Raw genomic sequence first — 21273 nt, 5'->3', positions numbered from 1 at the left:
ATCTATCTCTCCTGAATCCAGCCCTCTTCCCCCAACACCCCCCATCTTGATGTACAGAAGCAACGGGGATAGATTCCCCAGGCAAGGAACTCTCCTTTAACTGCATCTTTTAATAAGTTTCATAGGGGCCAGGCCATGCACTTTATAGGACAACTATGTCAGCACTTAAACCTGGCCTGCTTTCCAAGTATCTAAGCAATTTCAGTGAACCTCAGCACAGGCTTGCAAGTGTCCCGGTGAGAGCCACTGGGTCATCCAGGGCAATGAACAAGTTCTGCAATTGCAGATTCATCATTCCTCATCACCCTGGTTTGCTGATTCATTCACTGACATGAGTCCCTACTCTATATTCATGGGGCAGCAAGGTATACAATGAAAAGCAAAACACAGTCCCTTCCTTCAGAGAAGGGTAAGATGAAAAAAAAATGATAGCTAGCACTCCTGGAACCTTTTCTCATTTTATCTTCATGGCAGCCCTAGAAGACAATTCCATGATTATCCCCATTTTACAGACAAAGGTCAAGTGACATGTCTAGAATCACACAGCTCAATAAATGTCTGGGGTCTTCCTAACTCCAGGCCCAGTTCTCTTTCCCCTGATCCACCAACTGCCACTGTTATGCTATAAGAAACGGGACTGTGGATGGGAAGGAGGAATGAGGGCAGCATTTGAAGGGAGTATGGGGAGTAAAAATGTTTTTAGCCTTCTTTTAAGGATGGGGTAACTGAGGTTCAGTGTATGTGGTCACAGCATATGTCACAAGGACCTGGTGTAGAGTTCTGACTTGGATGCTAAGGAGCTGTGAAGTCCTCTAAGAGCCAGGCTCTTCTTCCTTGGGCTTCTTTATTCAGGATTATGGTGAGGAAATTGATTTGCAAAGTTAAGATGGAGATTGGGCTTAGACCCTTGATGTCATTTGGTATAGGCAACTCCTCCTATTAAGTCAGTCAGTGCCTTCTCTGCCACAGATTGTCTTAGAGACCTGTCTACAGTAGAGGTGTCATATACTCGGTCCACAGCATTTCAGAGTGTGGCTTGACCCAGTTTAAAATGTAATGTGAAGCTATTTAAGAAAATAAATTAAAATCCAGTAAGACATAGATAATGTTACATTTTTGAAACTAAGATTATCTATGTTTTCCAGAGATCCATCTGTACAGATTAGTGGCCTGTGCTTCTGTTTGAATTTGATAGCATCATCCTAGAGGTCAAGTAACTCATCATTGTATGTCAGTGATGGGATTTAAACCTAGGCCTTCAGGCTTTAGAGACTGGCTTTCTCTTCTTTTTGTCTGGTGCCTTTTATAAACCTCCAAACATCACATAGATGGTAGCTATTTTCTTTGAGTTTGAAGAGTAAAGAACTTTGTAAGTGGGATCATGACCGATGGAGATGGGTTTGGGACCTGGAGGTGGGAGACATTTCAGGTAAAAATAATACCAAAGACAAAAGGGTCAGAAAGCATGAAGCACATTGGCGTTCACCTTGGCTGAATCCAAGGTCGGGTAGTGGGGTGTGATAGCAGATAAAAGTGATAGATGTATATTGGACCAGATTACTAAAGACTCTAAATGCCAGGAACTCAGACTTGATTTGGATTACAGCAGGGGACTATTTAAGGTTTTTGACCAGTGGAATGATGTGAGTAGAGCTTTAGAACTCTGATTCTGCTAGCAGAATGTGGGTGGGATAGCTTGGAAGCTGAGAGATCAACAAGGTTAAGGTGATAGTTGTGTGGGGGAAAGGACTGGGAACCCATTTCAGAGATAAGATTGACAAGTTTTGTCAGTCTTTTGAATGTGAAGAGCAAGGAAAGGGGAAGATTCAAAGTTGACAGGTTTTGTACCTGGGTTAACTAATCAGAACAGAAATAGGGGAATGAGAATTTTTTTTTGGAGAAAATGATGGATTTTTCAATGCGTTGAATTTGATATGCAGGATAAAGAGACAGATGGAGCTGTCTGTTAGACAATTGAAAATGTAGTTCTGATCAGGAGAGAAGTCTGGGCTCAAAAGCATTCTGGCTGTCTTCCGTGTAGAGGAAGCAACTTGTATATCATGGAGATAGGTGAGATCTACAAAGGAGAAGCTATACAGAGAGAAAGAGAGCTAAGGACTGCTTTGAGTTAATGCCTACATTTCCAAGATGGCAGGAGGAACAGCCACAGAAGGAGAGTCAAGAGGGTAGGAAGAGAGTTGGAATAGGAGGGGTGGGGAAGACATGTTTTTCAGGATGGTCTTCACTTGAATATGTGTGCTAGGTAGAGAGGGTAGAGCAAGGAAAGCAGGGAAGATTGAAGAGCAAGTTTGGGCCAAGTTACCTATCTTGTATATGTGTATCTCTTAGGCCTTCTTTCTTTTCTTATGAACTCATAAGATGGACGTGGCAAATGGCTATCTCACTTTTTTCTAAGTTGTCTTTTTTTTTTACTGGTACCTAAACCTTACCATGTCCATTTTTCATTTCAGAACTATGGACTTTATGTTAGAAAGGACCTTTGGAACTCTATGGGCCAATTTCTCTTGCCACAAAACACCCCTCAACAGCATCACTCACTCTGTAAGGGAAGAACCAAGTGCTCCTGGGGTGGCAGCCCCTTGTATCATAGGGAACTCCCAAGCTGAAATCAGCCTTTCTGTGATGGATGTCCTCATTATGATCTCTGGGACCTAATAGAACAAATGAGTGCTCTTTAAAGACTGGAAGATAATTATCGCATTCCCAGCTGGGTCTCTGCTCTAGGCTAAACATTCTCATTTCCTTTAACTGATGAGGCAATCTATAAGCATTTACTAAATGCCTGCTAAGCTGAAGACATTGTCCTGGGCAGGGGATACAGGGATCAAAAGGAATTGGTCCTTGCTGGAAAGGATTCAAGAAAGGCAATAAGTGGATAGATGTCATGATATTGAAAATAAATACAAGGCATTTTGCAAGTACTGTCTGGGAGGATCGATAAATATTCTATGTTGAAGGCAGCTTCTGAGCTGAGTATTTAGTGGAAAGGAAGGCTTCTGCAAGTTAGAGATGAGGAGAAAGGATTGCAAGGGTAGAGAGACAGACTTGGAGGTCTATCTGCCTGGGATTGAGAGGGTGAGGGAAGGAGTCAGATGAAACTGGGCAGGAAAGAAAGATTGGGGTCAGGTTTAAAGGGCTCTGAAAGACTGTTTACATCTGATTATAAAAGCAATGGGGAAGCAATGATAGTGATTGATTAGGGGACTGACATGGTCAGACTTGTGTTTTAGTACAATGACAGTCCTCTGTGTGGAGTATGAAGGAGAGTGGGGAGAGGGTCAGGAGAGTAGTTAGGAAGTTAGTAGAATACTCCAGAAGATGGGATACTGGTTTGAACTAAACTGATTGCTATTTGAGTAGAGAGAAGGGATGCATGGTAGAGATATCAAGGAAGTATAAATAACAAAATTTAATAGACAATAGTATAGAGAGTGAAGGCTTAAAGGTGACGTGGAGGGGGCCAGAAGATTAGAAGAATAGTAGTACCCTTAAAAGAAATAAGGAAGTTGGGAAGAACAGGAAGGGTTAAGGGAAATATAAACATTATTGGAGATATTCTGAACTTGAACTGTTCAGAAAGTATCTGGAGATAGACAAAGACATGGGCTAAATAGAGAGATTGAGAGTAATCTGCTTCCCAATCTCAAGGAACCAGTTGTTGTTTTGGTCAGTCCTTTTAGTTGTGTCCAACTCTTTGTGATCCCATTTGGGGTTTTATTGGTCCAAGATATTGGAGTGGTTTTTTGCAGATGAGGAAACTGAGGCAAACAAGGTTAAGTGACTGAGGTCACATAGCTAGTACTTCAGTTGTCTGTTCTGGATATGAACTCAGATCATGCTGACTCCAGGCCTGGCACTAAATCCATTGTGCCACTTAATAGCCTAGTTAGTAGACATTTATTAAGTATCCATCGTCATCATGCTACATCATGCTGAAAATATAAGAAAAAGCATGGGAGCAAGCACACAACCCTGCTTCACTCCTTTGGTGATGGGAAAATGAGAGCATAGCCCATTATCCAGAAGTTGTGTAAACGTGCCATCTGAAACTCATACAATACTGATGAACTTCTCTGGCATGATGTTTTCATTGATGTTGTCATTTCATCTTCAATGAGGGTGAGTATGGCATCGAGGACAGCTTGAAAAGGCTATAAGCTGGGATTAAAGTGGAAGGAGAGTTGGTGCAATGATTTTTTTGTTGTTGTTTTCATATGATTGTGCACTCACTGCAACCTCTGAGACTGAGATGCAACATAATATGGAACAGTTCTCAGTTGCTTTGCTAATTTTGGCCTAATAGCTAACACTAAGAAAACTCAGGTTCTCCACTAGCCAATACCACACCATCCATACATGAAGCCATTGTTACAGCAAATGTAGAAATTTTGAATGCTGTGGATAAGTTTGGCAGCATACTTTCCAAGGATGTACACATAGATGATAAGGTTGACTTACGCGTTGCCAGAGCTAGCTCAGTGTTTGGGAGACTCTGAAAGAAAGTGTAGGAGAGAAGAGGCATTAGGCTGCCTACCAAACTAAAGGTCTACAGAACTGTTGCAGAGACCTCATTTTTGTATGCTTGTGAAACTTGAATGGTCTAACAGCACTCCACCAGGAAACAGAATTGCTTCTGTTTGAATTGTCTTAAGAAGTTTCTGAAGATCACCTGGCAAGTGAGAAAAATGATTATTTTTCTCTTAGTTTTCCCTTCCTATTTCCTCATTCAGAAACCAGACCCTGTAAGTCTTTTGATTGGTCTCGGAAGAACATTGCTGATAGATGAGATTGCTCAAATCTTCTAATACATGCTTCTTGTTCTTGGATAGGACCCCCACCCAACTGGAAGACCTTACAAAAAGAATCCAGTGTGGATGAGTTCTTAGCTATAAGAAATAAATCCCTGTTCTTGGGCATTCCATTAGAATTTAGAGTGACCCAGCTTATGAAGGGGGAAAACCAACCAGTCTGATAGGAGGTGGATTCTTTTGTTGACTGCTGTAGGCAGCATGGATCAGGTCACATTCTCAGCATGAGAAGCTCGGGACGTTTTGCCCTCCTCCTCATTAATATGTCCACTACCTCATTGTTAACCCATCAGAGTTGATTTCAACCATCAGAGATACTCCCTTTAAAATTTTTTTTTTATTTATTTAAGGCTATATGGTTAAGTGACTTGCCCAAGGTCACACAGCTAGACAATTATTAATGTCTGAGGCCAAATTTGAACTCAGATCCTCCTGATTCTAGGGCCAGTGCTCTACCCATTGTGCCATTTAATTGCCCCCAGAGATATATCCCCTTTTCCAAAGAATTTTAGATATTCAGTGCTTTGGGGGGGGGGGGATTCTTTTGATTGCTGATTGGTTCATTTGATAAATGAATATGTAGGGTTAGTGAGAATGAAGAGTTAAGGTTAACATGGAGGGGGCTGGAAGACTAGAAGAGTGCTAGTACCCTTAAAAGAAATAAGGAAATTGAGACAACCTCAATTTATTGATTTATATCTAGCATAATTAATACATTGATTATTAATTACATTGAAACTCTGCTTTTTGGAAATTTTCAGTCATCACCCAGGATAAGGTACAGGACACTGAGTTCCTTTACCAAACATTCATACTATGGGAGAAAGCACAGCTCCTATGGGCTGACCACATTGTTTGAATTCCAAAAGCATATTTGTATAAAAAATTATTTTATGGAAAATTCACACAAGACATGCTTTCACATGGAGCTCAGAAGAAGAATATAAAGATACTCTCAAGAACTTTGAAATTCATTGTGAGACATAGGAGATGGTAAGATAGGATTGCCTAGGTGTCATATCTGAATCAAAGAAGACTCACTTCTGTTCATGGGGCAGCCTAACTACTTCTAGATATTGACTTGATGCAGGCCTGTTCTTTGGAAAGATGGAAATACCCTTTAGGAATATGATAATATCCTTCACAGTTAGGAATTGAAGGAGGGAGTTAGGAGTTTAGAGCAAAAGCTAATGAGTTCTGTTTTGGATACATTACATTTAAGATAGTGTTGAGATGTATAGTAAGCAATTGGAAGTGCAAGACTGGAAATTGGGAGAGAGATCGGGCTAACAGAGATAAATGAGAATTATCTGCATTGGGACTAAAAAGAAGTGATCAGATGAGTAGGAAGAAACTCAAAAGAAAACAGTGTCCCAACAAACCAGAGCATGTCCAGAAGAAGAGGGTGATGGTCGGTGTCACAGGCTGCAGAAAGGTTATGTCATTGGGAAGAGGAATTTATCATTCTTGATACTCCCTCGTCCCAGTGCTTTAAGAAGTGCTTGTTCATTGATTGGTTTCTGTCAACCAGTCTGAAACAGGAAAAGCACAAAGTTTGGGGACTTTCCCCGCTATTACATCTCTGGTATGCATTTCTGAGACTTAGATTAATTTATGAAGTGCCTACTAGAAATAGTACATTACATGTGGACCAGAGGTGCTCATTTGCCCAGCTTTCAGTCATGACCCGTAACTCATTAGCTGTCCCACTCCTGGACACACTGCTTTGGGTTTGGTTCTGCAAAATGAAATGAAGATGCCACCCACTCAACCCTCAAGCAGCTGAAGAGCCCCAGGACAAGCACCACCCACTAGGCCCATCTCTGAGGTTCTGGGGAGCTGGCCAGCTTCTGAGGGCACTGACGTCTCATTGTCCCCTGTTAACACTGGAGGTGGCAACGCAAGATTCTGTAGAAAGAGTTTTTCTGGGATTCAGGGAAATGCTCCTAGTTTAAAACACCCACTTCCTAGGAAAGTGGGCTACTGCAAAGGAGCCTCTTATTTGAGGTTTCTTGCCCCACCTTCCTCCTCAATGCAGCATCACCCACAAGTGACCATCTTGTCTGCTCTTGAGGACTCCTTATGTCTTGAAATAATTATCTATGGCACAGTGTTCACCTGGATAGTTTGCTGATCATGAACATGCTTTATTTGTTGTGGGTGCTTGTTTCCTGTCCCCCCATCCCATCCTTCCTCATCTCCCCAACCTGTCTCCTCACCATCCTCAGTAATCGACTTTCAGAGCTTGTTTCTTAAGTCTTAAATAATCAAAACAAGGAGACCCAGATTCGACTTTTTTTTTGCCATAGCTGTCACTTTCTTTATTTGAGCTTATCTTTCCTCTCCTTTATCCCCTATTCCACACATACATATGTGTGTGTGTGTGTGTGTGTGTGTGTGTGTGTTTATTTCTGTCACCACCTCACCCTCTTAATTCAACTTTTTTTCCATTTCTGTATCACACAGTGATAGCAATTTACTTCCCAAACTCTTCTTCTCTAGTAGTCAGTTTATCTGATATGATCAAAAATATTTAGCAGAGCTTGGCAGGTGAGTCTCTGCTGAGAATGACAACTGCAGGTTAAATTGTTATTGTTTCTATTGGGAGTTTGTTGTTGGCTGACTGCTATCGTAACTGACCCTCTGCCTGTCAGATGATTCTAGTGGAGGCCAGATAGTTTTCATAACAAGTGAACTAACTTGATTGGAAGAAATTGGTTGCTGCTCTTATCCTATAGCTCTGCTGAAGGTCCTGGCAGCAAGCCAGTGGCCTGCTCCCTAGAGTGCCAGCAAGATGCAGCAGGAGAGAGGATGATGCGTCTCCCATATGTATTTCTTCGCAGGATCATAGAAAAGCCATTTCCCCTCAGCATCGTTTATTGGGAAAGACCCTGAAGTCTTCGATGGTGATGATGTCTCTGTTTAGGGATTGTCATCAATTATTGCTGGATGGGAATGGTGCCAAGGGGATAGCACTGCCAGCATGTAGAACTCAACAGGGCAGGCAGGAGGAGCAGAAGGGAGTATTCTTTGGAATGAGTGGACCTGAACTAGCATTCTGTTTCAGTTCCAAACCCACGCTTTCTGCTTGGGCTATTTTGTAAAGGAATGAAGTGATATCTGTGAAAAAGTATCTTTTGAACACTGGTGAAACTAATTCCTATGACTGTGAGCCCCATCTGTGAACTTTGGGGCAGCGACCTGAGTTCTTCATTTTAGTGGGTATTATATAATCCCTAAACTTTTAGTTTAGAGACAAGATGTGGCAGCCAATATGCTAGAGACAGCTGGGAAAACTACAGAAGCAGGACTTTGATTTGTCCCTCCCACTCTTTTACCTAATGTATGACCTCTGAGTTGGTGTTTGACAGGGACTGCCTTCTGTTTTTAATCTCTGTTAGGAGGCTGCTGGAGTCTTCCCTCATTTCATTATCCCGTTATGATGGAGCAGGATCCCGGGAACACCCCATTTATCCAGACCCTGCGAGGTAAGGCCCAAGTGACCACAGGTGGGAGGGAATAGATCCCCTGCAGAAGGCAGGCACTGTGGAGCTATGTGAAGGGCCACCTCTGTTCACCTTGGAATACGTACACTGCAGCTCTTTTTCTCATGAGTTTCTGTTTTTAATAAAGGTGGCTCACATACCTGGGAAGTAGATCGTAGAGAGCAGGTAAGTGAAGAGAACCTCAGCTCTCTTTGGCAGACAGTGTTTATCTCATGGGAGCTCTTTCTACAAAATAATCTCTGATTGAGGTGATCTCAGAGAGGATCTGAAGAGTTTGAAAGCAAAGCCAAGCCACTCTGTGACTGACCAAAGCACTTGGTACTCTGCTGCTGGTCAAATGGAGAGCATTTTAAGAGAGAAATTTACTTTGTAAAACACAGCATCATCAGTTTCACAGCAGTCATCTGTGAGGACTGTCCACAAAATCACGGAGTGACCAACAGGTCCAGTTAGTTGGTACAACTCAGTGAGTTTTATGTGGAGGAGAAGAAGGAAGAGAAATTGTAGTGAAACAGTTCAGAGCTTCTTGCTACTAGGTGCTCAAATAGTTCTTGTAGCAAAACAAATTGAGACTGGCTCAATTCAGCATCTTCCCTGAAACTTATTACCCAAGATAAATAAAAATGCATAAGATTGTAGAACAGTTTCTAAGGCACATGGAGTGTGTTTGTGAGTTCTGTTAATGTTTTGAAAGGATGAGAAAACTAAATCTTCAATAGATTCAAAGATCCAATAAATTGGGTCATTTGCTAGACCAGGAATGATGAGGAGAATTATATAGGAGACTAGGGAGATTAGAAATGTGAGTCATAGAGAACTGAAATTGTTCATTCACCTGGAAGATTATCAAGCACAGATAGTGCCATTACAAGATACCTTTGATACTGAAATATTAGTCTCATGGACTTTTATGTCTGGAGCCAGATTACTCCATCATTATAATAACTGGTAGAGTGACCTTCAAATATTTCTGTCAGGGCAAGATCCTCTTTCCATATCCAAGAAATAGGAAAAAAATATCAGATTTATCTGATGCTTTCTGGTTTGGTAACTAAAATAAAGATGTATACCATAAATGATAATTGAAGCAGGAAGGTCAAGTTTTTGATATTTGAAATCTATTAACCCTAGAAGAAGAGTGTTGAGGGTGGGGGGGGTGGGGAGAGAGAACTTTCAGTGTCTTTTTTAGATCATTCCTAGTCCCAACTATCTCCATTAATGATGAAATGTTTGAGGGCAGCTAGTGGCACAGTAGATAGAGTACTGGCCCTCGAATCAGGAGGGCCTGTGTTCAAATTTGGCCTCTAGACACATAATAATTGCCTAGCTATGTGACCTTGGACAAGTCACTTAATCCCACTGCCTTGTAAAAACTTTAAAAAACAAAAGATGAAATGTTTGACTGGACAAAATCCTTTAGAAAAAAAAATCCTGAATTGCTCTCTTCCTCCAACAAGATTGTTGGGTTGTTCTATATCTGCTCTTTTAGTTCATCAGGAAAATAATGTGATACCTTAGAGAAGCAGGTAACTGACATGTTGTCCTGGAGGATCAATGAGATCTTCATCCTTGAGTCCTCAAATGCACTTTGGAGATTTAAGTAAACATTTACATTTCAGCTCTGAGATCCTGGTGAGTTTTGGTTTTAAGAAGTTCAAGTTCAAGGCCCTGTGTGCCACTTTCTCCTTGCCTCCTTATGTAGGCCCTCAAAGTAATGATAACATTAACCTGCTTATTTTGCCAAGAATGTTCCAGCCCTGTTAACAGGGTTTCTTACACTGACTTTCTTTCTTATATTTGTATCTGGGCCTTTAGACAGTGCCTGGTGCGGGATGATCATCTACAAATGCTTTTCATTCATTAGTAGTCTAGAGAGCTCTTCGCACACTGGGAGGAGGTTCTGAGGAAATGAGTGCTGGAGAAGCTTTGAGATTGCTTATTTATTTGCATAATGGTTGAGGTGAGACATTGAATAATGAGAAGCTACCCCCAGGAACTATTGGGAGGCAGATCTTTGAAAATCATTTGGTTCTCTTTCCCTTCCTTCCAGAACTTTTTCCTGCTTCTTTCTCTCCCATCTTCTCTCTGTGTTGAGACATTGCAAAATGGTTCCTGAATATAGAATTCTGGATGACTTGGGTTGGGTAGGAACAATTGCGTCTTGACTCCTTTCTCTTGAGAAGCTCAGGATTCTCTGGTGTCTTGTCGAGGATGGTTGGGGAATGAGGCTGCCAGGGGAATTAACAACATTGTAACATGTAGTCTTCTGCCTACCTGTGTACAAAGTGCCAGTACAGCATGTTATTCTATGGATATGAACTTTCATTTCTAGAGGCTGTCAGCCAGTCCTGCTGGAAAATTTCACCTGACAATTTTCTGGATAGGTTACTCTTCCACTGATAGAAATATTTCTGAGCCGGGTTCCAACCACCTACCAAGTTTCTCTTGGGCTCCTTTGACCAAATTCATGTTTTCCACAAGGATTTTTCCACATACAAAATCCAAGCTGTGAAATATTCTGAGGGCTTCAAGTGTCTTTGCAAATGCGTTTCTCATAATTTTCAAGTGGCTTCCTAGACACTTTTGGAATTCAAGATTTCTCCTTTGATGCTGTCATTTAAAATATTTTTCTTTCTCTTCTCCTTTACTCATTATATTACCCTAGATGGTACAGAAGGGCAATGAGAGATGGGCAGTAGAGAGGGTCACAGTTTGAAGAACAGCACCAGGTCAGATGATGCAAAATAGTTATTTTCTGGGAAAGATCCTGAAGGAGAGAAGAATTGACAGCCATCTAATCCACTGACATTGTTCCTTAGAGCCCTTCCTCTCCTCCCTTCTCATGGTTTTGTGATGACAAGGAACAAGGGAGTCTCTCTACCCTTTGAATTTCAGATGTTTCCATCTTGTAGCTCTATTCTCTTTGTTTCACATCACTTTAGATAATCAGTTACAAAGTTTTGGGGTGATGAATCTAAAGAGAAAGAAATAAACTGAGGTTGGCTAGATAGTTGGAAAACCTCTGCAGGTTTTCTTGGTATGCCAAGAAGAAATGGTCATCCTTTAGCTCTCTATTTGGGCAGCTTTGGCAGCTGGAGCTCTTGGTATGGGAGAACCCTCACCATAGGGGCCTTGGAGGCATCTTCTGCAGGGCTGGTGGCATGAAGAGCTGGAGCTGTCCTTAGTGCTAGTTTGCATCTGTCCATCTCCCTTTCCCTCAGGTTATCTCCTGCTGCATACTACGCCCAGAGGATGATCCAATATCTTTCTCGAAGAGACAGTATTCGCCAGCGCTCCATGCGCTACCAACAGAACCGTCTCCGTTCTTCCACCTCCTCTTCCTCCTCAGACAACCAAGGCCCATCAGTAGAGGGAAACGACTTGGAGTTTGAGGACTTTGAGTAAGTACATACCTAGCCTGCTTTCTTCTCCCCTCCCTCCCCCATCCAGTGCTGTGGCCTCTTCCAAATTGCCACTATTCGAACTTCTTGTGCATTTTTTTTTTTAGTGGGTTGAGGGATAGTGTTTCTAGCCTGTCTTTAGTACCTTTTTTATTGACACAGATCACTCCTACCCCAGATAGTTGGAGTGCCATCTGAACTATAGCTATCATCAAGAGCTAACTGATTGAGCAAAGTTCAGACTGGAAGAAAGAAATCTAATGTTAGAGACAGGATTTTCATTTTCTATCCTACACGTGTCCATTTAAAGGTTTCTGATTGGCTAACTTGACATTGCTTGGGCACATCTTTCTTCCCAACTTGACTGGGATAGAGAGAAAAGAGTTACTGTCCTTTTCCAGGAGGAGAATCTTGTGCCCTGGCAGCCTTCATCAGATCCACCCTTTAAGGCTTTATTTATCTTACCTAGACTTTCTTCAACTTCTGCCCTAAAGAAAGTCTTGAATGGTAGACCAATATCTTAGGGAAGTTAATCACAGAGATTTCTATTTTCCTACTTGTCTTTGCAGAGTGGCTGAGTCAGAGAGTCACACTCCTGTTTTCTCTTCTTTGTCTTGATGCTTCTGACCTTTCCATCTATTTATCCTGTGTTCTTTCCTTCCTGAAAGTCAGCATTCCTGACTATTTCTAAGTTGGACATTTGGCTTTTGTTTTCATTCCTCCTATTCAGTTAGTCTCAAAGCATCATCAGAAGTGAGAGAGAAGTCAAGACTTTCTGAGCTATTTTCCTCTTTTCCTCTCTTAAGATCTGCTGTTGGAAAAATGATAGGAAGTAAGGATGGTTCCAGAAAAGTATTTCTCTGCTTTTCTCACATTAGTCTTTTCTTCCCATCCTATTCATATTTTTGACTGGCAAAATTGAGAATGGAGTACCATCTTTTTACTTCGTTTCTTCTTTCCTTTTTTTGCTGGGAATAGTGAGAGGGGAAGAATACCTTCCTCACCCCTTGGGCACCATCTGAAAACTTAACTCTGTGATATAGATGAAAAATTCCTTGGTCTGGGTAGAATAAAGGGATCATGACAAGCTTTATGAAATTTTATTCTGTGGGATTTTATGCCACACTAATTGCACACTTGGAAGCAAAGGGAAAAATAAGGAGAAGTTTCTTTCCCCTTTCACCATGACCCTGTTAGTGTAAGATATAAATGAGAGTGAGAGATTTAGTAGGAACAATGGCCTCCCCTGAAGTAGATGGCCTGGGGTGGGAGGGAATCTGTTACGTCACTCTGTGAGAAGAACTACCGTATCCTAGCTCTTCAGGAGCCATTCTTTCCTTCCATCCATCCTGGGATACATTTGGCAGTGACTCTGGCAGAGAAGGTCAGGCAACTCTTTCTATTCTCCAGCCAAGGAAGTACCTCTAGTCATGCAGTGATGTCCACTCAAGAAAGCCACTCTGTTAGATCTGCCACAGATTGGTGCCTGTGAGAAGTTTGTGTGTCTTTTCCTCTCAGCACCTGTGGAAGTTGGAATTAATGCTGAAGATTACCAGGCCCTCCTCTTCTGCTATCTTGGTTTTTTGAGTTACCTTCTCATGGTGGTGAAAATGCAGAGCCCGTGCCTTTCAGCTGTACCTTGCCTCGTGACTTGTCCTTCACAATAGAGTTCTGTATTTAACTTAAATTATTCTTTTAAAATATTCTCCCCACCTCCTCCCCTCCCCCGCTCCTGTTGCCACCTCCTCCTTTTGCCCTTCCTTTCCCACCATTTTCCTTTGCCAGACGGCTTCCTCCCTTTGCTCCCTATACCCCACCTCTGCTCTGTCTTCTTCCTATGACACAACCAGCGTGCATCTCTCCTACTGGTTTGTTATATTCTTTCTTGGGGGCCTTTTTTTTGTTTTCCCTTGGTTAGTAGCAAAATGCTACTTTCCCTGATGCACGTCCTGAATCTCTCCCATGAATGCTTGATTTCCCTGTTGAGCTGAAGAGAGCTGTAATCTGGTTTTTAATAGCTCCTTTGTATTAGTCACCGTGCAGCACTATGAGTCCAGGTCTTCCAGGGAAGGAGGCTGGCTGGTTGATACCAGTTCATGATGCATAGCTCTTCTCCTTGTTTAGAGTATTATCCTCTCTCCAGAGGGAGGTGTAATGGGGAATGAGTGGGAAAGAGGCTGAGAGGCATGGCGTGTGTCTTAGAACAGTGCCTCAGAGCTCTTGTGTTTTCCCATGACCCTCCTAGGATCTGCCTGGCAGAGCATAGTGTTCTAGACCTGTTTCCCTCTAATCTTTCAGAGCTACCTTTCTCCAGTGCCCCACTCCATTCACTAACTCTTGGGTCATCCCTTTGCCCTTTCCTCTCACCTCTCCTCAGTTGGGTGTCACCAGAGGAACCAGGTCTTCTCTTTGCTGACTCCCCTTGCCTTTGAAAGGAGAAACATGATACATGATAATGATTTCTCATGAAGAAAGCAAGATACTGGTGTTTTTAATGTTGTGAAGTATCTAAAACCTTTGAGAGACTTTTGCTAGTTCTTTCACAAGACCTCTATGGAAGAAGAGCCTTTGGAAGCCAGGCATCTGCTGGTTAAGCTTAGTCTTCTGGGAATCTAAAGGGATGACCATATCTAGGCAAAAGTATTTTCTTGTCCCAAAGCCCTGCCATTCATCTCTCCTGTGTCATCTGCAGTGTTGATCAGAGCCCAAGAACTTGAGATCTTGGGTCAGGCAAGTTTTTGATTTGTTTCAGGAGATCTCTCTGACCTTTTGGCAAGGTGACTGGCACTGGTGGCCCTTGGGACACATCCTGGAATGTGTGTGGGGGGGGTAAAAAGCACAAGACTACTTTGCCCATTTTTCCAATTTCTGTCACCCCTTTTAGTAGAGGAGAACTACAAGGTTCAGGTCAGACGGCCCATCCAAGTTCCTGTTACCTAGGAACGAGAGGAAGCTCTGACCTAGAAAAACAAATCTATTTTGTCCCTGGAGCTTTCTTACTCATGTTCCCCTTGATACTGGCTGCACCAGAACTTAATGACAAAGACAGAATCAACCTTCTGCCTTGTTTTCCCCTTCTCTGCTGCTGATAAATAAAACCTTTTTATTATCTTGTAGTAGTCTGGGGAATAGCTTTGTTGTTGGTGGACTGCCTCAATTAAATTGATAGTGATGATTGCAGACATTTAACATTTTCAAAGCACTTTATATATATTTTTAAATTTGATGAACAATGTAGTCATTAGTAGATGGCAGGGGAAGCTAGATGATGCAGTGGATAGAGCACTGGCCCTGGAGTCTGGAGGACCTGAGTTCAAATTTGACCTCATACATGTAATAATTGCCTAGTGGTATGACCTTGGGCAAGTCACTTAACTCCATTGCCTTGCAAAAAGTAAAAAAAAAAGTAGATGACATCATTCCAATACATGTACCAGATACTTGTGGTTTACATTAAACTTTTGGAAATAGTTAATAGTAATGGCAAAAATAACAACCATAATATAGCTAGTAGGATTTGCAGAGTGCTTTACAAATAATATTTCATATTGCATCCTAACAATCCTGGATGTAGGTGCAATTATTATTCTCATTTTACCAAGTCTGAGAGGGATTAAGTGACTTGTTCACGGTCACACAGCCAGTAAATTGTCTGAAGCAGGATTTGAGCTCAGAACTTCCTGACTTCAGATCCAACTCTCTTCCATGTAGGCTACCTAACTGCTGCTTCTAGTCCAGAGTAGCAAAAATCCTAGATAAATTAATATGACTGGCATGGGGTCTGTGCTTTGTCATGTGGCTTGAAGACAATATATGCCCAGGAGAGAGATAACTTTTTTTTTTTTAACTCCTTCTCAGAACTCCTCTAGGGATGTTGGAATACTAGCCTTGGAGTCAAAGGACAGGAATTCACATGTGACCTCAGGGTCACCTCCACCCTGATTGCTTTATGTCCAGGCCCATCTCCAGTTGGCCTGATCCATATCTGACCACTAGACCCAGATGGCTCTGCAATAGAAAGTGAGGCTGGTGACTCAGCCCAGCCCCCCTCCAATCCAATTCACGTGCTTGTCGTGGCATCGAATCCCTGGTGTCATGGTCTTCTTTGAGAATGAGGGACAGGCATCATCATCAACAGGGCATTCCTAGGGAAGGAGTGAAATAAGCATTTATTAAACTCTTAGTATGTGCCCAACGACTGGGTTAAGTGCTGAGGACAGAGATTTAAACATAAAAGAGAGTCCTGGGGTAGCTAAGTGGCACAGTGGATAGAGCTCTGACCCTGGAGTCAGGAGTACCTAAGTTCAAATGTGGACACTTAATAATTACCTAGCTGTTTGACCTTGGGCAAGCCACTTAACCCCATTGCTTTGCAAAAAAAAAGAGAGAGAGAGAGATGGAGTCCTTGCTCACTAAGAATTTCCAAAGGAAGTTTTCAAGGTGGAGGTGGGGATAATTTTGTAGTCTAGAAGCCAGGACAAGGGGTAGGTGAAGAAAGAAGGCTGATTTGGTTCCTGCCATAGAATGGAAACTCTGGGAGGAACTTCCCAGTGGGAGAAGCAGGCATTAAGTCCTGAATGAGAAATGAAATCATATAATGGATAGAGTTCTGGAACTGGGATCAGAAAGACCTAAGTTCAAATCCAACTTCAGATTCTTAATAGTTATTTGATCCTGTGCAAGTCATTTAACCTTGCCTGCCTCAGTTTCTTCATTTGTAAAATGAGGATAACAGCATCTACTTCTCAGTTTTGTGATAGAAAAGAGATATTTGTAAAAAAAAAACCACAATTGCTTACATATATACTTAAAATATACTAGGTATTATTATCTATTGATACTGTTATTAAAACTTGGGGTTGTAGGAGTAATATTCTTGCCTTCTGATCCCATAGCTAAAGGTCCTAACAGAATGGATACCCCCATTTACTTAATAGAATCTATACCTGTAATGTATGGATTGCCTCAGCTTCCTCTGCTGTTCTCCTGAACCTCCAGGGCTAAGAATATGTAGGCAGGAGTGGCTACTCTGATGCTAAACAAAGACTGGCCTAAAGGATTAGGATTCTCTTCCAGTTCCTTTAACATCCAAACCAGGGGACAGGACATGAAGTGGGGGGCGGATCTTCAATGTTAATGCTCTACCAGACTGACCTGAAGTCAGCCAGCCCAGTGTGTATTGAGTGACTGTGCTCCAGGTAGGAGGGAGGGAAATAAGCTGCTATTTCCCTTTCTGGACTGTCCCACCCACATTGATTTTTTTTTTTTCAGTCTTAAGTACACAAAGGCTTTTCTCAAGAGCATCATCTTCTGTGGATGTTCCGCCCCTTCCAGCTCCTTGTTCATTTTCTCTCTCGTTTGTTCTTTCCAAACCAGTGGCCTTATGGAGGTGATCTCTAGGAGAGCTTAGCATCTAACTCTCCAGCCTTACTAATGGGACAAGAAAGAAGCAGGGAGCCTAACAAAGCCACTGCTTTTATACCCTTAGCCCCTTACTAATGAATTTTACAGGCAGGGATCAGTGTGGCACCATTTACAGATAACCTGGTTGACCAGGAGTTAAAATGGCATGACATCAAGACCTGGAGTCCAATCCTGCCTCAACACTTAGTGCTCTGTGATCATGAGCAAGTTACTGTACATTATTTCTTTATATGTAAAATGAGAATCATAATTGCACCTACCTCCCAAGGTTCTTGTGAGGAATAATGAGAGCCTATGTCTAGGGTGCTAAATGAATGCATGCTTGCATAGTGGTTTTGGAGTCATCAGGCTTGAAAGTGATTGAAGAATAGGTATAATCATATCCCTTCATTAGGGATTTCCTAACAGTTATTTGGTAGCTTTAGAAAAGCACCTTTCCATTGTGGACTGGGGATGGATGGAGGGAGCTGGTAATAGATAAAATAGAAGGAAAGAAGGACCATTCCTTTCCTCCCCCCTCCCAGTCTGGAAGAGAATAATCAGAGCTTAAACCATTGCATAATTCATACTGATAAAATGAGAAGGTATGGCAAGTGAGGGGGGACTAGCATGTATGTAAATAGTAGTTTTCATTCTCTCTCCCTAAGGTGGATAATTTCCAGAGACAGATAGATAAAGAATTTCTTTTGGTCTAGGGACCTCTTCTAATCAGGCTTCTAAGGAGAAGGAAGCTTTTTGGCAGCTGCTTCTTCAGGCTTTTATGTCATTTAATTTGGAAGAGTGAGAGGTGCTGTGATTTGACAGGCTGAGTCTAGGTCTGGACTGGGAACATGAACCAGGACCCCTGACCCTGGATGTTGGGAGCGAGGCTCGACAAAGTGTAGGTGTAGAGGGAGAATGAATATTTTTCTTTTTGAATTTGAAAGTTTTTTGAATTTTGTATTTCTGACAGCCATGTGCTATCTGAGTTCACTTGGTCTACTCAACTGACTTTTTTACAAAGGTTCAAGTCTAGGGCTGTGTGTTGACTGGGAGTAGTAAGCACCTGATTTGTCTGGTCAGGACTGGCTGTTGGATGAGCCACAGGTTTATTTAATCATTCCTTTAAATTGCAGCCTTTCTCGGAGGCAATTAATCCCAAACCTTGTAGGAGAGCTGCTGCTGTGTTTTTCTCTTGTTTTGGAGACAACTCTTCTTGGATTCAGCACTTGTCTTGGGTTGTTGATTGTTTGAAGGATGGTTTTTGTCTCATAAAGGCTTTTTTTATGGTTGTCCCCCTCCCCTTCCCAAATGTCCCTCTGAGAGGTAATCAGAGCTGGGCACAGTTCGACACCCAGGAAAGCCATTAATAACCCAGCTAACTTCACTCCTGCTGGCTCATGGCAGCCTTTCCTTCTAAATTGATGAGGATTTCTCTGGAGTTTCCCCTGAAGAAGTTTCTCTTGAGGAGGGATCACAGTAGGACTTCTGAGGTGGGGGAGCAGGACCAGAGAGGCTTGTGTCATTGTGACCTTCAGCTGACAGTTGGAAGCATTCCCCCCCCCCCCCGTTTGATCTAGTCGTCCCCCCCCCCCACTGTTTGATCTAGTTCTGATCTAGTTCGAGCACTTTGATTTTCCAGATTTCCCTCCAGCAAACCATCTCTCCCCAGCATTTCCTGATCACGAAAGTCCCTTCCTGGGATTCAGCCTGTCTTTCTTACTTCCTCTCATTCCAGAGCTCTTGTACTGTATTATGGAGCAACTCACTAGCTGGGCAGTTTTCCAACACACTGGTGTGCTAGCCTTGCCATCCTTTTTACTTTTCTTGCAAGTCATGTCCATCTCCTTCCTCATTATCTTTACTGCCCATCTCCAGGTTCTCCCTCAACTCCAGCACTTAGTTCAGCATGAATTTACCCAGGAATTAGTAGAATGTAAACTCTCTAAGGGCAGGGACTGGCTCACTTTTGGTTTTGTATTCCCAGCAATGTAGCACAGTGCTGAGTTGATAAAAGATGCTTAATCACTTCCTGATTATCTATTTGTTTTATGGACTGAGATATCTGTAATCTAATCCTCTAAGATTTACTGATCTCCATTCTTTATACTGTCTTGCAGGGAACCTGAGTTCCAAACCGACCTCAGACAAGACTAGTGTGGAATTCTGGGCAAGTCATTTATTGTCTGCCTGCTCTGGTTCCTCATCTAGGCAGTGGGGCTGAGAGTAGCATCTGCCAACCTCAGAGCACTATCCAGGTGTCACTAGAGAGCCCTCTGCTCTTATAGCTTCAGTTATCAGTCTCAACCATTCTCCTGAGCCCTAGTTTCAAATCTGCTGCCTTTTAGAAATGCTAAATTGGGGTGGCTAGGTGGTGCAGTGGATAAGAGCACTGGCCCTGGAGTTAGGAGTACCTGAGTTCAAATCCGGCCTCAGACAAGCCACTTAACACCATTGCCTTGCAAAAAAACCCTAAAAAAAAAAATTAAAAGATATAAATGCTGAATTAAGTCACCCTTCAAAAATACAACTCATTGTATTCACCTTCCAGTCTTCCCTATTCTGAATTTCCCTGTCATTGTGGAGGCTGCTATTGTGCCTCTAGTTAGCTAGACTTGTGAGTCTTCCTCTCACTCATCCCACCAACCCAGTTAGATGTCCTTCCCAATGTTTCATGGGATGACTGCCACTCTGGTGCCCAACTCTTAGCTCCTCCAATCTGTGTGGTCTCCTTGTCTCAAGTCTTTTCCTCCTCCAGTGCAACCTCCACTCTACTGCTTGCTGGGGTGGGGGCTCGCTAAATTTCTTTTTGTTAAAAAAATTTTTTTCAAAAATTTATTTATTAAAGGCAATGGGGTTAAAGTGACTTGCCCAAGGTCACACCACTAGGTAATTATTAAGTGTCTGAGGTCGAATTTGAACTCAGGACCTCCTGACTCCAGGACCAGGGCTTTATCCACTGCACCGCCTAGCTGTCCAGTTTCCCTAAATTTCAAATAGGATTTTGATCACCTTTCCTACTTCACAAACTTTGTTCATTCCCCAGGATCACCAGCATCAACTATAGTAAAGTCTTCTATGTGCCATGGAAAGCCCTTTACTCCTCAGTTCCAGTAGAGGTTTTTAGACTCGATTGTTCTCCAGCTGTTCTTGAATTCAGCCTCACTGATTTTACTTGCCATTCCTCTTAATTTTTAAGCACACTGTCTCCCTCCTCCAAGCCTCTGCAAGGGATGGTTCCCCATTCCTACTATGTTCTTCTTCACTTTCACCTTGTAGTTTCTCTGGCTTCCTTAAAGACTTGACTCAGATGCCTACACTTCTCCATCCCAGGGATCATCTCCCATTTACATAGGATAGAGCTTCTGTTATTGATGCGACTTATTTTATATTCCTTCTGCTTTCTCCTTTGTCTTAATTCTAAGTATTTAACACAGGGCTTGACCCCTACTAAGCACACAAGAAACGCTGACTGAGCGACCTGGATTCTAACTTCATTACTTGCTTTTTCCAGAAGACCTCCCAGTGATTTTGTAATTCTAGAATCTTTTGACCTTGTCTTGTCCTTAGTCTTCCCAGCCATTCTTTCTGGGTACTTCCTAGCTGCGTTTTGTGACCCTAGTCATCATTGGTTTTCTTCTTCCAGTTTAGTCCTCTCTTAGTCTTTGGGTGTGACTGAACACTAGCCTTGACCCCCTTCTCTGTACATTCACTCACTTGGCAGCCTTCTTAGCTGCCAGGGTTTTCATTATCATGCCTGTGTCCAGCCCCAGTCTATCTCCAGAGCTCTGGTAATGTTGATCATCATTTGCCTAGTAGATATTTCGAACCTGTTGTGTACTGTAGGCATCTCAACTTGAATGTTTCCAAAATAGAACTCATGATTTATTACCACTCCATCTCCAAAATTCCCCATTTCTGTTGGTGGCATCACAATTTTTCCCCTTATCCAAGTTTGTAACCATAGCATCTTCACAGATCTAGTGAAGTGTCAAATTTTGATGTTTTACCCTTCATCATATCACTTAGGCTGGTCTCCTTCTCTGAACATAAAGAGATTGATCCCTTGCTCAGGCCCTCATCCCTGCTTGCCTTGATTCTTGCAATTGTTTCTTTGTTTATTCTTGCCTCAGG

At 42.3% G+C, this 21273-nt stretch overlaps 1 protein-coding gene across 4 annotated transcripts in view; it reads left to right on the top strand.

Annotated features, from left to right (window-relative positions):
- AMBRA1 (autophagy and beclin 1 regulator 1) overlaps positions 1 to 21273 on the top strand; it is a 187842-nt gene that overhangs the window by 59757 nt on the left and 106812 nt on the right. For 2 of the 4 annotated variants that reach the window (XM_074230551.1, XM_074230549.1), the window contains exons 9-10: positions 8231 to 8317; positions 11557 to 11736. The exons of 1 other annotated variant lie outside the window; for it this stretch is intronic. In XM_074230551.1, the coding sequence (XP_074086652.1) occupies positions 8231 to 8317; positions 11557 to 11736 (267 nt within the window). The remainder of the gene's footprint in view (positions 1 to 8230; positions 8318 to 11556; positions 11737 to 21273) is intronic. One more of the 4 variants, XM_074230550.1, reaches the window with a different exon arrangement.

Source organism: Macrotis lagotis, chromosome 3, assembly GCF_037893015.1.
Source record: "Macrotis lagotis isolate mMagLag1 chromosome 3, bilby.v1.9.chrom.fasta, whole genome shotgun sequence".
In the NCBI taxonomy this organism is placed as follows: Eukaryota; Metazoa; Chordata; class Mammalia; order Peramelemorphia; family Peramelidae; genus Macrotis; species Macrotis lagotis.
The sequence above is the reverse complement of the archived record's forward strand: the minus strand, read 5'-3'. Positions and strand labels throughout refer to the sequence as shown.